At 43.6% G+C, this 14,142-nt stretch overlaps 1 protein-coding gene across 2 annotated transcripts; it reads left to right on the top strand.

The window, feature by feature from the left end:
- The first annotated feature begins 3,684 nt into the window (after positions 1 to 3,684).
- naa40 (N-alpha-acetyltransferase 40, NatD catalytic subunit) lies at positions 3,685 to 14,142 on the top strand. 2 transcript variants are annotated; one of them, XM_083789151.1, is made up of 8 exons: positions 3,685 to 4,035; positions 7,962 to 8,057; positions 9,457 to 9,509; positions 9,646 to 9,741; positions 11,011 to 11,169; positions 11,285 to 11,368; positions 12,491 to 12,568; positions 13,273 to 14,142. In XM_083789151.1, the coding sequence occupies exons 1-8, from the start codon at positions 4,024 to 4,026 to the stop codon at positions 13,439 to 13,441; spliced, it is 747 nt and encodes a 248-aa protein (XP_083645277.1). In that variant the 5' UTR covers positions 3,685 to 4,023; the 3' UTR covers positions 13,442 to 14,142. The 2 variants fall into 2 exon arrangements, with proteins under 2 accessions (XP_083645277.1, XP_083645278.1); XM_083789152.1 differs by having other exon boundaries at positions 3,686 to 4,029.

Here is a 14,142-nt window from a genome sequence, read left to right as displayed (position 1 = left end):
GGTCTGCTATTTTTGAAAAAAATCGAAGAACGACTGACATTTTTAGAATCTGATCTCGGGTCAGAATGGGTTAATCAGACCAGTGTGTGTCCAGTTGGAAACCTGGTATGAATCTGATCTCAGGTCAGAATGGGTTAAAATCAGTTGGGCGTATGTTTGTTAGTGGTGCTGTTTGCCTGCTGTTCTAGCCCATACATTGGATTTAGATGTGTGAGCAGGCGGTGATCTCTGGCTACGTGAGACTGGTAGACTTGAATTTATGCTCCAAAATGCAACGGTGTTTTACACCGAAAATAGCAGATCTATAAATTATAGATTGGCTACCGTACAAAGTATAATCTAGGGCTTTCACTTCTAGTGATGTTTACTAGTTTACTAGTTGCCTAGTTTACTAGTCGACTAGTTGTTTAACTAGGCCAACTTGTTTGTTTTTTAATAATAATATTTGTACATGACTGACTATAATATAATCTACCTGATCTTGAGGACTACAAAAACGGGAGGAAAGAACCCAAGCTTTTTTTTCCTTCTTTTTTTCTTATCAACTAGTCAACTAGTACCAACGTGGTCAACTAGTGGATTCACTAGTCGACTATCCTCGCCTCACCAGGCTTTCCACCGCCTCGGAGGAAAGCCTGGTCTCCGTTTCAAAAGTCTGTATGATCCTGTCGGGAGCGGATGATATCGTTACGTCATGTTGTAGTATTGTTTTGTAGTCGACAGGCAGGACCAACAGGGCGGGACTTCCTTTTCCCTCAAACCGGAAGAATAACAATAAAAGCTCTCGTAGCCATGCAGCTTTTATTGAGCTTTGAGGGAAAAGGAAGTCCCCCCCCCGTTATTCCTGCCTGTCGACTACAAAACAATACTACAACATGACGTAACGATATCATCCGCTCCCGACAGGATCATATACCCTAAATGAAATGGTGCCCAGGCTACTAGTCGACTAGTTGCTTAAAGTCCTATACAAAACGTGCTTTATGGAACCCCCAGTTCCACATGACTAAGGGGCGTAATGGCCGTCGTGTTGATGAATGGGTATTCTGTATCCTTGCAGCGTGGTAAACATCCCAGAGATGCGTTGATCTCTACATCAGTGTCTTGCAGCGTTTACAACTATACTTTATAACGTGCTTAACGCTCTGCCTCATGTCAGCCTGAACGGACAGGGCAGCAGCATTGTGGAGGTGTGTCATGAACACAATGTAACAACAATGGAATTTACAATAAATCTTATACTTGCTGCTAATGTGTATGCTGGTTGTGCTTTACTGCGATCGGGGATACTTGCTGACTAACTTCAATTCAATTTAGGATTACATATTTTGGTGCAGTGCAGTCACTCGTATTGGGATGGTGATATGATTGTTTGTTTTTCAACCACATGCCCATGTCACAATAATAGCCTTAAGTTATAGGTGAAGATTTGGCAATATACGAGCTAAAGAGATTTGCACAGCGGAAACGTCTGAACTACAAGCTCTAGATAGGCTGTTTTAAGCATTTTATAGTGGTCAACATAGCGATATATTCTGAAGCATTTTCCATAAAATCTTAATACTCTTAATCCATACCTTGTATAAAAGCATAGGTTAAAGGCAAAGCCTCGGCCTATGACTTCTGCACCTGGTTGACAGTATGTGGAACAGCAGGAACAATATTACTAAAACAATGTTACATACTGTGTTAATTGTCTAGGATTCACTGCCAGTGTGTGTGTGTGTGTGGGCGTCATTTTCATATTTGTTTCACAAATCTGAGATCTCACATTAGAGGACTTAGCCAATAGCCATGCAAACATTTATCTGAGATCTCACATTAGAGGACTTAGCCATTAGCCATGCAAACATTTTCTGCCGTGAGAATTTATTTTGCTTTAATCCATGTGTAGAGACCTGTGCCACGATACGAGCTTGTAGATCTGTTATTTTTGAAAAAATTGTGAAAATGTGGCGCAAATCTTTGAATATATATTCCTTCAAAGGGAATGTTTTTAACACAAATCTTTGCTTCTGGGGGGTCCTTGGAACAACATATTTTCAGATCCGCAGCCAAATACAGATAATTCTGGGGGTCCTTGACATGACAAAGGTTGAGAACCACTGATAGATCAGTGTTCAGTATCTCCCAGTCTCTCCACCTCTTCAGTACACAGACTACACACAAAATAGTACATTTACAAATAACATTTCTTCCAATCAGAGACATGGTCAATTTCCCATGGGGGCTCCCAGCCCAAAATGCTCCAGTAAGACACTAAAGGGCGAGTTCATGTGCACGCATCCGCCTGGGTGACGGCAGACTGCTGGCCGAGCACTGGTGCTTTGGCATGGGGGGTCAGATCAACATACTGTATGGAATGACTGGCCAGTCAGAACAGCTCAGTTCCATACTGTATGGAGATCTAAGGGTTTGAGGTCAGATGTAGAGTTGCTGGCCAATATTGATGACATCAGGGATCTCCATATATGGGATCTCCATCCCTGATGGACCTGGGGTCCGTGAGGTGGTTCCAGCGAACAGCAGGTTCCCAGCTAAACTTTGGATCCAAATGAACCCTTACAGGTATTTAACTTCAACAAGGTACAAATCCATTTGTACTCTCCGAGTGTATGGTGGGTTTATGGTACCATACCATTTTTGAGGGGCGCTATCCCCTCCAACATCTAACATCTGGCTTTCAGACATGACGTCATGTGGCAGCCAAGTCTATGGACTTTTAATGTTTGTCTTATTCATGCTCCCCAAGATGAGCAAAAAAGCTCATGGACCAAAAAAGCAGGCCCCGACCTGTGACTTTTAATGTTTGCTTTGAGCAGTGCAGTCATGTGGCAGCCACAGTGTGTGCCCCTCACTTCCCACAAGTGTGATATTTTTTGATATGTCCAGCTTTGAGTGTTTACTTTGTGAGTTTGTGTAAACAAACATTGAAGACAAAGGTGAGGACGCAAATTGTGATTGGCTGGAATGAGATGATGTAAACTATTTTGGGCGGCCAAGTCCCCCAAACCCCTGAAAAGGGGAAGAACACTGTGTCGCCTCTCCCTCCGCCTTGCTAGTCGCTGCCATGCAGTATGTGTTTACTTGGGTCTACATTTCTACAAATGCTGCCTACGGTGCCACCCGATCAAAAATGATAAATGGTATAGATAGTTATTTATTGGCCAAAAATATATATTCCCCATAACTTGATTGTGGGTGGGCAGGGTGCACATTTGGGTAGGCTCTGCCCCTCGCCTAGAACCTTAAATTAAATTAATTAAGATAAGCGGTTCTCAAAACGGGGTCCCAGTCCGACAGGGACCCCCAGAGGGGTCCTTCAGGCTTCAGGGGGTTCCAAGCTAAAATGAGTTAATATAATATCAACATCAGTTTAAACCACATTATTTTTTTTGGGGGGGATCACAAAATATTTTCAGATGAGGTCCACATCCACACAGTCTTATTAATGTGGGGGTCCTTCCTTAATTTCCTTGACATAGATAGATTATCATTTGACCCCCAGTGTCCCCACGCCCCCCTCCTCCACTCCATGCCAGCCCCCTGGGTGCCTGTGATGTGTGCTCAGCAGCTGTCGTCATTTCCCCAACAAGGAAACCATATTCGCGCTAAACTAGTTGGACGCCTCGGACTAGACTAGAGAGAGAGAGAGAAAGACAGAGAGAGAGAGGAAAGAAAGGAAAGAGAGAGTGAGGTAGAGGGAGGGAGGAAAAGTGTGTGTGTGTGCGTGAGAAAGAGAGAGAGAGAGAGAATAATTTCACCCCTCTCATGCTCTTGGCGCCAATCCGGGCGAAAAGGGGGAAAAATACTTGTTCGCTAATTTGGTGCAAATTGATGGTGTAATAATCGGGTTTAATCCGCGATAAATCAGACATCGATCCGTGCTAAACTGCTAACCTACCTAGCCTCGTTAGCACGCGACCCGGCAGTGTGTCATACATAGAACTCAAAAAACCCAGACAGACAAGGAGTCCCAACAACAACAATAGAGCCAGGTGTATAATCTACAAGGTGCTCGACATGGGGGTGAGTGTGAGTTGTTATTGTGTATATAAAATGTGTGTGTAATAATGTGTATGTGTGCCGGGACTAGGTTAACCCTGGACGGTGGACTGGATGGATGTGAACAAAGAGTGTGCGTGCGTGTGCATGGACCCTGTGATGGAGAGAGAGAGAGAGGCTGTGGAGAGAGAGAGAAAGGAAAAGGAGGAAGCAATGCGAGGTGGATGGTTGGCACCCACCACCACCACCACCAGGCTGTTAGCCTGTTAGCTTAGCCGTTAGCCTCCCGGTTAGCCTACCTACATCCACTATCAAAAAAGGGCTTTAGTCCTAAGTACACCCGCCGCTTTGGACCCCACACTGTGTGGTTTTTAAACGGCGTGTATGCGTTGTGTGTGCGATTGATTGTTATCCTTAACTTGTGTTGTTTATGTGACATTGTTAGCTTGGTCAGGCTCCTACTTGGCCTCACCCCCCGAACCCACCTCACCCCTGCCCACTTTGACAGGCTGGGATGGCTTAGGGTCGACGACAGAGTACAGCATCTTGCAATGGGTCTGGTCCACAAGATTCGATACACCACCAAGATACCCATGTACCTGTCTAAATACTTCCTTAATGTAAACGAAGTCCACACCCACAACACCAGAGGGAGTGCAACAAACCATGTACAACCCAGATTCGGCACAAACAAGGGACTAAATTCTTTTCGCTCCTATGCCACCAAAATGTGGAACGCCCTACCAACAGTCATTAAGACATGTGAATCCCTTGACTCCTTCAAAACCGCTCTCAAAGGGCACCTACGGACGGCTGCAATTCGAAACTGGCCTCTGTAAAATCTGAATCCCCCCCACCCCCCCACCCCATTTTCCCTCACTGTATATTGTATCTTTTCCCTTTTTTGCTTCCCATATGATGAATTCCTGTTCTGTTCTTTACCTACAGAGAAATGTCTATTTGTATGTCTCTAAATGTTTGTATGTCCTTAAATGTTTTGATGAATTGAACAATGTGGACCCTGTTGTAAACAAGTGTAATGCTTAATTGGGTCGTCCACTCACAGTTGACAGTCTTTGTATTGAGTTTGTGCTTAAAATGTACTGTAAATTCTACAAACTGTTAATAAAGATTTCAATCAATCAATCAATGTTAGCTGGTAGCCCGGTCTCCCAACTCAAGGAATCCATCTTTTATGATGATGGGTGCTTTGCATTTCTGTATCAGTAGCTGAACACGTTTTGTGTTCATGGCCAGAGGCAGCCAGGTATTAAAACCCGCATGTGTTCTTATACATGCGATCTCTGACGTCCCCGTTAAACGGAGAGTACCGGTATTAAAAGCTTTTTTTTTAATCAGACAGAGTTTGATCCCTTCACTTTCACTCCAGATAAACCAATCCACGTGTTGTGTTGTGTGAAGTCTGTGGCTTGCTTGTGCATGGTACAGAATGAATCAGAATGAATTCTATGCATTCCTTCTCCTAATTGTTGCCCTTGTTGTTTGTTCAGGACTGTCGGTTGATAAATGCACTTATACTAATGACCTGTTGTTGGTCCACTGCAGCTCTAAATATTCTCTCAGCCCTTGGTGCAGTTTATCCACCATCATTTTACCGAGTTTGTATTTTACTGTCCATAATAGTCTAGTTATCATAAGAGGGGTCCGGGGACCACCAGGGGTCTTTGAGGGGGTTCAAGGGCATCCCCAGCGAAATTAGTTGAAATAGCGTCAAAATCGGTTTAATCATTTTGCCATGTAATGGCTATTTGCAAAGAACTGATGAAACTGAAAGCAAAAATATTGTATGGGTGTCCCAGGCACAAAATAAAATTTTATGAGAGTCCACGGCCAAATGCATATTAATTTAGGGGTCCTTGATAAGAAAAGGTTTGAGAATCAAGCACTGCATTTATGTCCAATTAAATAAAGCTACATGGTTAGGGAGGTTTAATTTGATTGTATTTTAAACTTAAACAAAGGACTATAATGATAATCACAACACTGTGCGTGCATTGCATTACTTTACCATTCAGCTATTTTTGGTGCTCAAATAGCAGGTGTTAATCAAGCTACACGTTTCAGCAATCCAAGACACAGGCAATTTGTAGCAATTAACTATTGTCAAAATGAGTTTTGTATAGTATTGTGCATACTGCATACTAGCTGCTCAATGCTCCTTTGAAACATTCTCTGCTAACTCGACAGCTGTCCTATGTTCATATATAAATAGATGGATATTCATCCATCCATCTTCAACCGCTTATCCGTAGTCGGGTCGCAGGGGCAACAGCTCCACCAGAGAGCTTTCGAGACGTTCCAGTGTTTCCTCCAACTGCGCCTTGGTCTGCCCCGGGGTCTCCTCCCAGTGGGACGTGCATCGAGGACCTCCCTAGGGAGACGCCCAAGAGGCATCCTAACCAGATGCCCCGAACCACCTAAGCTGGCTCCTTTCCAGGCGAAGGAGCAGCGGTTCTACTCTGAGTCTCTCTCGTGTGTCTGAACTTCTCACCCTATCTCTAAGGGAGACGCCAGCCACCCGTCGAAGAAAACTCATTTCGGCCGCTTGTATTCGCGACCTTATTCTTTCAGTCATGACCCACACTTCATGACCATAGGTGAGAATAGGAACGAAGATTGCTCGGTAGACAGAGAGCTTTGCCTTCTGGCTCAACTCTCTTTTATTAACAACTTAAACCCAGGGTCCGTACTTGGTCCCCTCCCCTTTTCCCTCTACATTAAATCTCCTTGGCAAAATTGCCATTAGCCAAACTACAAGCTCCTTGTGAGCTTGTAGATCTTCTATTTTTGCAGAATGTTCGCCCCCCAGAATAGTGACAGGTGAGGTCATGCTAGAGTTCGTGTGGTTATTGCAGCATCACAGTGGTCACATAGCTAAAACTAGTGGTTCTGAATTTCCTTGAGCTTTGTTGCCAAATGCTAGTTAGTTTCTGTGCAAGGCCTGTGTGATCAGTCAACAAATTGAGCTTTATGCTCTAAACCGCGTGGATCAAATTAGCTAGCCTAGTACTAATGTTCAGCCATATTCTGATCACAAATTAAATTACCAACCCAAGCAGCTTGGCTCGCTCACCTTCTGTCAAAATAATGAGGGCACTAAGAGAATACGCAAATGAAAAATATGAATGAATCTGGAAATAGTACTACATTTATCATAATAGAGAAGACAACAATTTGTTGAATAAAATACTCAAGTTAAATAACAAAACAGCCAGTTATTCAAGATTGTTCTTGTCTCTACTAGCTGGCTTTCTCGATTTGGGTCACTGTGTTGGCCTGGCATAGCATTGGGAAAAATGTACCAAAACCCATTAGAAATGCAGCCAAGCAAAGAACTTGTGCCTTCGGACTACATTGAAAGGAGCCAACCACAATTCCGTAGCCTTCCTCAAAATCTGTGTATGGCTACCAGACGACAACAGTCGGTGTACTCGTCAACGCCATTGATGCAGTGATTGATTATCTCACATCTGTCCTCTGTGTCTCTCCTCATGCCACACTTAAGACTTTCTGTCTAACACCTGATACTCTCCCCATGTCCTTAAACCACCCACCCACTGTCCCACATTTCTCTGTTTCTCATTCCATTTTCATCCCTCTCACTACAACCCCCCCTCCCCTCATTTGAACTCTTGACATCTCTTTTTCACTTTCTCCCTTGTTCACAATTCCTTTAGTGTCGAAGTGTCCTTGAGCAAGACACTGACTGAACCCCTAATTGCTCCTGATGTGCTGATTGGTGCCTTGCATGGTTTCCACCGCCATCGGTGTGTGAATGTGTGTGAATGGGTGAATGTAATGCACAATCTATGTAAAGCGCCTTGGATAAAGGCACTATATAAATGCACCATTTAGTATTTACCATTTAGACTCTAACTTGGCACCTACCCTCTCTTCTACTCCTGCCCTCACCATCCCTTGTTCCGTTCATCCAGAGGAAATCTAATAAAGCCAAGGAGAAGAAGGCCAAGCGCCAGGAGGAGAGGGCCGCTATGGATGCTGTCTGTGCCAAGGTGGATATAGCCAATAAGGTGAGAGGCCTGTGAGTGGCATTAACCAATGAGCTTAGGGAAACTGTTTGATGGTCCTGGTCGAGGGCACACATTGGCCTAAATAATTTTCATGGTTGGATGCTTATTTATTTATGTATTTATTTATTTGTCCTGAAATGATGGATTTGCAGCCTCTTTCGATGGCTAATCAAGTGAAACATCTTTTACGAGATGATAGTAAAAGATAGTAAAATAAATGCCCACTTTGAGTTTCTCTCGTTTTCTCTCTCTCTCTCTCTCTCTCTCTCTCTCTCTCTCTCTCTCTCTCTCTCTCTCTCTCTCTCGCTTCTTTAAATGTGATTAGTAATATAACAAGTCCAGCCAGATATCGTTTTTTGTGTGTGAGGTCACTACCAGGAAATTATGAAATGCTGCCTCAGCATTGGTAATTTATAGACCCGTCTCTGTATAATAATATTATGAGATATTTTAATATTTACTCATTCTAATAATAAATCATTCGATTCAGATCTCTTTGTTTGTGTTCTGCCATCTCTCCGTCTGTTGACTGTCTGCTGTCATGCTGGTCTGTTCCCCACTCTGTCCGTCTAGACTCTGGTCTTGGTAATACCACCACCCTCCCATTTATTGATGAAACGGGGGTGCTGTGTTGATGCCAAGTGCCTTTGACATTCTGTGGGTCTCATTGCTGCTGAGACATTTGGCAGATCACCCAGCCAGCTTAAACCAGACATAATGGACCGTGAAACATACATATGATTCAATGGACAATATTTGTTCTTGAATATGAAAAAAAAGGCTGGTAATGACCATGTTTATTTCACTCACACAAACAAACGCATCCTCCTTTAAGCTGCTGGAAGGCCACAATAAGCGCCAGAATAAATCCAGAGAATGAATTAGTTTGTTTTTTCATCTGTTTCACAAGTCGTTCGTCTCCATCCCGTCTCCTTTCTTGTTTACCCCTCAACGTAAACTCGCCAACCATGCAGGAATGCAAACCATTCTCCCACAACATTTTCTTGTTGCCAGCAGACATGATTTGACAGTCAGGCCATTGTTTAAAACACGAATAATGCCTGCAGTCCACATTGTTAGCTGGAAGAGAAGAGGTGGTTATTGTTAATCCTAGAGACAAGAGATTAGGTGCAGCAGGGCCATTATATATTTCCCTAGGCCCCAGGAAAAGACGACTTTATGCTCCATGATGATGATGTATGACAATGACTGTCTTAATGGATCATTCTCGTCAGGCCTCTGTCTCCGGGAACATACTGTACTTACAGTGTTGTCCCTGAGCACGTTCAATGAACCATCGTTCATGAACACATTCATATTTTGAGCGAACGTGAACTGAACGTAATGTATTTCTGCTTTATGACATTTTTACATGCCTTTTTACCCTCTCTTCTCACAGCTTGATGACCCATTGGCTGCTTTCCCCGTCTTTAAAAAATATGACAGAAACGGGTATGTGTTGTTATTCAAGTCATATAAAATACTCTACACATCTTGTTTCATTTCTATATCTATATCTTAAAATCATAAAATCACATACAGTTGGATTGTGCATGTTGCTGACTTCATGTCCCTGTTTTGTGCCCAGACTCAACTTGCAGATAGAGTGTAAGAAAGTTTCCACCCTCAACCCGCTGTCTGTCGAATGGGCTTATGAACTCACGAGATCTAACATGCAGACACTGTAAGTATTTTGGGCTGCTCTGCTGTACGTCCAGTCACCCTTATTTTAGAAGGCTGAATAGTTGGATAGGAAATGGAGTTTCATATTCAATTCATCTGTAAATGTTTGGTTATTTCAGTTGGACTGTGCGATTAACTGAAACAATACAACTATGGTGAAATAAGGTAATAAAAATAGAACATTACGATCACGTTAATTGAACCCAAACCAACATCTGTTTACCCAACGGTAAACAAATTCTACCATGTCTTGGTAAGAATACAGAGGCTATGGTTAGTGGTTCATGTGAAACAAGAATGGCTCGGTCTTAATTGCCAGCTGCAGCGAGTTCTCGTTTATGAAAATCTATAATCAGTGTGTGTGCCGCAGCCTCTGCCTCGGCTCAGTATGCAGCCAATACGGCTTCACCTTTTAATGCCGTTCAGACCTTGTACCATTCATCATTGGCTTAGAAAAAGTGTTAACTACGGTCGCTAGTAGAGGTAGGTGAACATGTAGTCCAGCCGCTTTTCAAGCAGCTGGCAAAAAGAAGAAGAATGAGTTTTTCCTTTCACACAAATATTTGGCAGCCTCCCTGTAGTAGCTCTTATCGACCCCCTGTTGAAGACCCATGGTCTATATTTTAACTGCTGCCGTCTGGCAAACTCCCACAGGGGATTGAATTACTTTTGAGTCTCTCCACCACAATTATCCTGAAGGCCATATTCAGGACACCATGCTGTCGGTTCCACATCTTTGATGGTAAAATGTCCCGTTTTGGGCTTGTGTCAGTCAAGTACATTTTTTTTTAGGTATTTGTACTTATTACTATATACTATAGTAATAAGTACGCACACACACAATACTATAGTATTTCCATTTGTCAGAGGCAAATATTGTACTTTTACTCCACTGGCTTTATTTGAAAACTTTAGTTACTTTGTAGATTTGGATTATTATTACAAAACATGCATTAACCACTTCAGCCCTATATTTCAGCCATTTGAAAATAGCAGAGGCGTCACATTGTGCACTTGTAGATCTGCTATTTGTAAATAAAGTAAATTTAGAATTTCGTATTTTTGAGGGGCGCTAGCCCCTCCTATATACAGGTTTAATGTTTGTTTTAAAAACGCCATTGACAATGAAGGGAAAATCTACGTCATCTTGCCATTAAAAATAAAGATAATTTAATGTTTGTTTACATCACCTAATCATAGCAACATGAGTTAGACTTTAATATATTAGCGGCCCTCACTTCACACGGGTGTGATTTTTTTCCCCCACCAGGTACGAGCAGAGCGAGTGGGGATGGAAGGAGAGGGAGAAAAGAGACGAGATGAAAGACGAGCGGGCGTGGTACCTCCTGGCTCGCGACGGAGACTCCGCCCCCGTCGCCTTCTCCCACTTTAGATTCGACGTGGAGTGTGGCGAGGAGGTACTATACTGGTAAGACCGTAAAACCGGGGCTCCACCGTAAGGCCGGACGCCACTTTGGGAACGCCCGTCTCAAACAATCCTCGTCCACAACGTCTATAACGTGATATCTTCTTCTGTGTTGCAGTTATGAGGTGCAGCTGGAGAGCAGAGTGAGGAGGAAAGGCCTGGGGAAATTCCTCATTCAGATATTACAGCTCATTGCTAACAGGTAAACCAACTCATTCAGATATTACAGCTCATTGCTAACAGGTAAACCAACTCATTCAGATATTACAGCTCATTGCTAACAGGTAAACCAACTCATTCAGATATTACAGCTCATTGCTAACAGGTAAACCAACTCATTCAGATATTACAGCTCATTGCTAACAGGTAAACCAACTCATTCAGATATTACAGCTCATTGCTAACAGGTAAACCAACTGTAAATGGTCATTAGGGATTGACCGATATGGTTTTTTTCATGGCCAATACAGATACGGATTTGTAGCGATCAACGAGGCCGATATTAAAGCAGATTAAAAATGTATTACTATAATTACATTTTTTTTCTTTTTATTGTCAAAATGTACAATAACACAAAACGGCGTTCTTAAAATGATTCCACCGTGATGAGGAAGGAACGTTATGCCCCTGTGCTTCGTGATTTCGTCATCTGTTAGGTGGAAACTTCATATAGTAATTATGTCCAAAACTGTTACTTTACAAGCTCAAGCTTGCAGTCAGATCTGCTACTTTTGATATTTTGTGTGACGCTGCAGTAGGGATCAAGTAGGGCGTTAATTTACACCATTAAATATGGCAGGGGTTTTCAACTGATTATGAACCAGGGACCACCGCCCTGACTGAGAATCAACCTGGGGACCACTGTTGTGTTGGGAGGGGGGTAATGAAATGAAATCATGTACTTGCTATTGTAACTTACTGTATGTATGAGCGAGCAGACACATGCAATTAATTATGGGCACATTTCCTTATAATGGTGACTCAAACCAGGCAATCCGGTACAGTTTTCCCATGAGATTCTAACTCACTTCTCTGTGGAAGTTCTTGACGTCCGACTTCCTAGTAACTGACAACATCGATCGAGCGTCATCATATGTCACCACGTCATTCACTGCATTGTTTCTCAACTTGTGGTCAATACAATAAATTAAAATACAAATCTTCCCTTTCTTACATTACTAAATGCTTGGTCAGGGACCACATCATGCAATACCTTCACGGCCCACCAGTGGTCCACGGACCACCTGTTGAAAATCCATGAAATATGGAGATGAGAGATTTCTACAGGACCGCAACGATTTGATTTCTCTCTTTCTCGCCTTAGCACGCAGATGAAGAAAGTGATGTTGACAGTATTCAAACACAACCATGGGGCTTACCAGTTTTTCAGAGATGCTTTACAGTGAGTATAACACGTCACACATTCAGGCTTTTCTTAAAGGCAAAGTTGACTGCATTCTAATGTTATTCTTCTTCCCACTTTGTGCACCAAATACTTTTGAAACAAAATTGTAACACGAGAAACTGTAATCATAGTTAATTAATAAGTCACGGCCAGACCATGGTGTGACTATGACATCATATGTCGTATAGTTTTCTATACAGAAAGATTTTAATCATGTCTTGTTGTCCACTTGCCACAGGGACTGCAAAGTTCACCGGCAGCTTGTACTTTAATTTAGAATCCAAATGGGGTTTGTAAAATGGAACAACATGGCCTGCTGTCCTTTCAAAAGTAGAACAACTACGTTTGTGCTTAGAAAGCACAAAAAAGTATTTATAGACAATTTCTGCTTGGCCTAAAGGGGCATAGACCATCAGCAGACTAGTCGACACACACATACTGTACACACACATACTGCACGCACGCACACACCCACACACACACACACACACACGTTTTATTAATCAGGATGATGACGCCACCCAGATTGTTCCTGCCACAGCTCTGCCACTTAACACCGCAATGGTGGTCTGTGCGGCTTCATTAACACAAACTGAACACATGGTCGGGTAACTTATTAATGAAGGCTAGAGATTGGACTGGGCGGCGGCCACAACGTTATCTCCTTAGTATTCATGTGGTCTCTTTTGCCGTCCCTCCAGATTCGAGATAGACGACAGTTCACCCAGCATGTCGGGCTGCTGTGGCGACGACTGCTCCTACGAGATCCTCAGCCGGCGGACCAAACATGGCGAGGCGTTGGTGGCACTGGCGGCGGCACAGGCACACACCCACGGGGGCGGCGGGCACTGTGGGGGCTGCTGCCACTGATTGGCTGCCCCCATCCCCCCCCACCCACCCGCCCTCCCTCCCTCCCAAACGGTTTAAAAAAGACCAGCTACTTTCGTGCCCGCCTGTGAAATTTCACACTGCCTGCTGTGCGTCAGGCGTTTCGGAAGAATCTCCAGCTCAGAAGCTTTTGGGTGTCGCCTCCTCATGCTGTTGGCTACATAAGTCTTATCGTAGATGGGAGGTGACGTCGGCGGTGTGTTAAGGCGGTATGCAGTGTGAGCTTTCAGACACGGCACCTTGTTTTCCTACCCCTGGTTATTCCAGAGATCAGCAAGTTACTGGTTCAAAGTCATGTAAAAGCTAATCCACCCACTCACTCCCAACAACCTTCTAGCTCATCTGATCTCCTTTTGTTCACATACTGCACTCTGTCCTCATTCGTCACGCAGTGTTTCCTAACCTCCCCCCGGCCCCCACCCCCCCGCTGCTGGGTCCCCAAGATGGAAAACGGGGCGATGGACAGTCAGATTATTTTCCACGTATTAGAGTGTGAACTTGGGTTTTCGGTTTATGGGACCCCCCCCCCCCTACCCCCAGACGAGTTACATGAACCCTTTTCTGGGGGGGGGAAATATTCCCAGAAATTGGCCGATCTACGCGGCTCACAGCCGCTGTGAGCCGTGTAGATCGGCCATTTTCTGCCGTTGGAGACATGATGTTTTGAGTTGTCCCTGCTGTAC

Source organism: Protomyctophum parallelum (assembly GCF_964188405.1).
Source record: "Protomyctophum parallelum genome assembly, chromosome: 18".
Lineage (NCBI taxonomy): Eukaryota > Metazoa > Chordata > Actinopteri > Myctophiformes > Myctophidae > Protomyctophum > Protomyctophum parallelum.
Note: the sequence above shows the minus strand (reverse complement) of the source record. Positions and strands in the feature narration are given on the sequence as shown.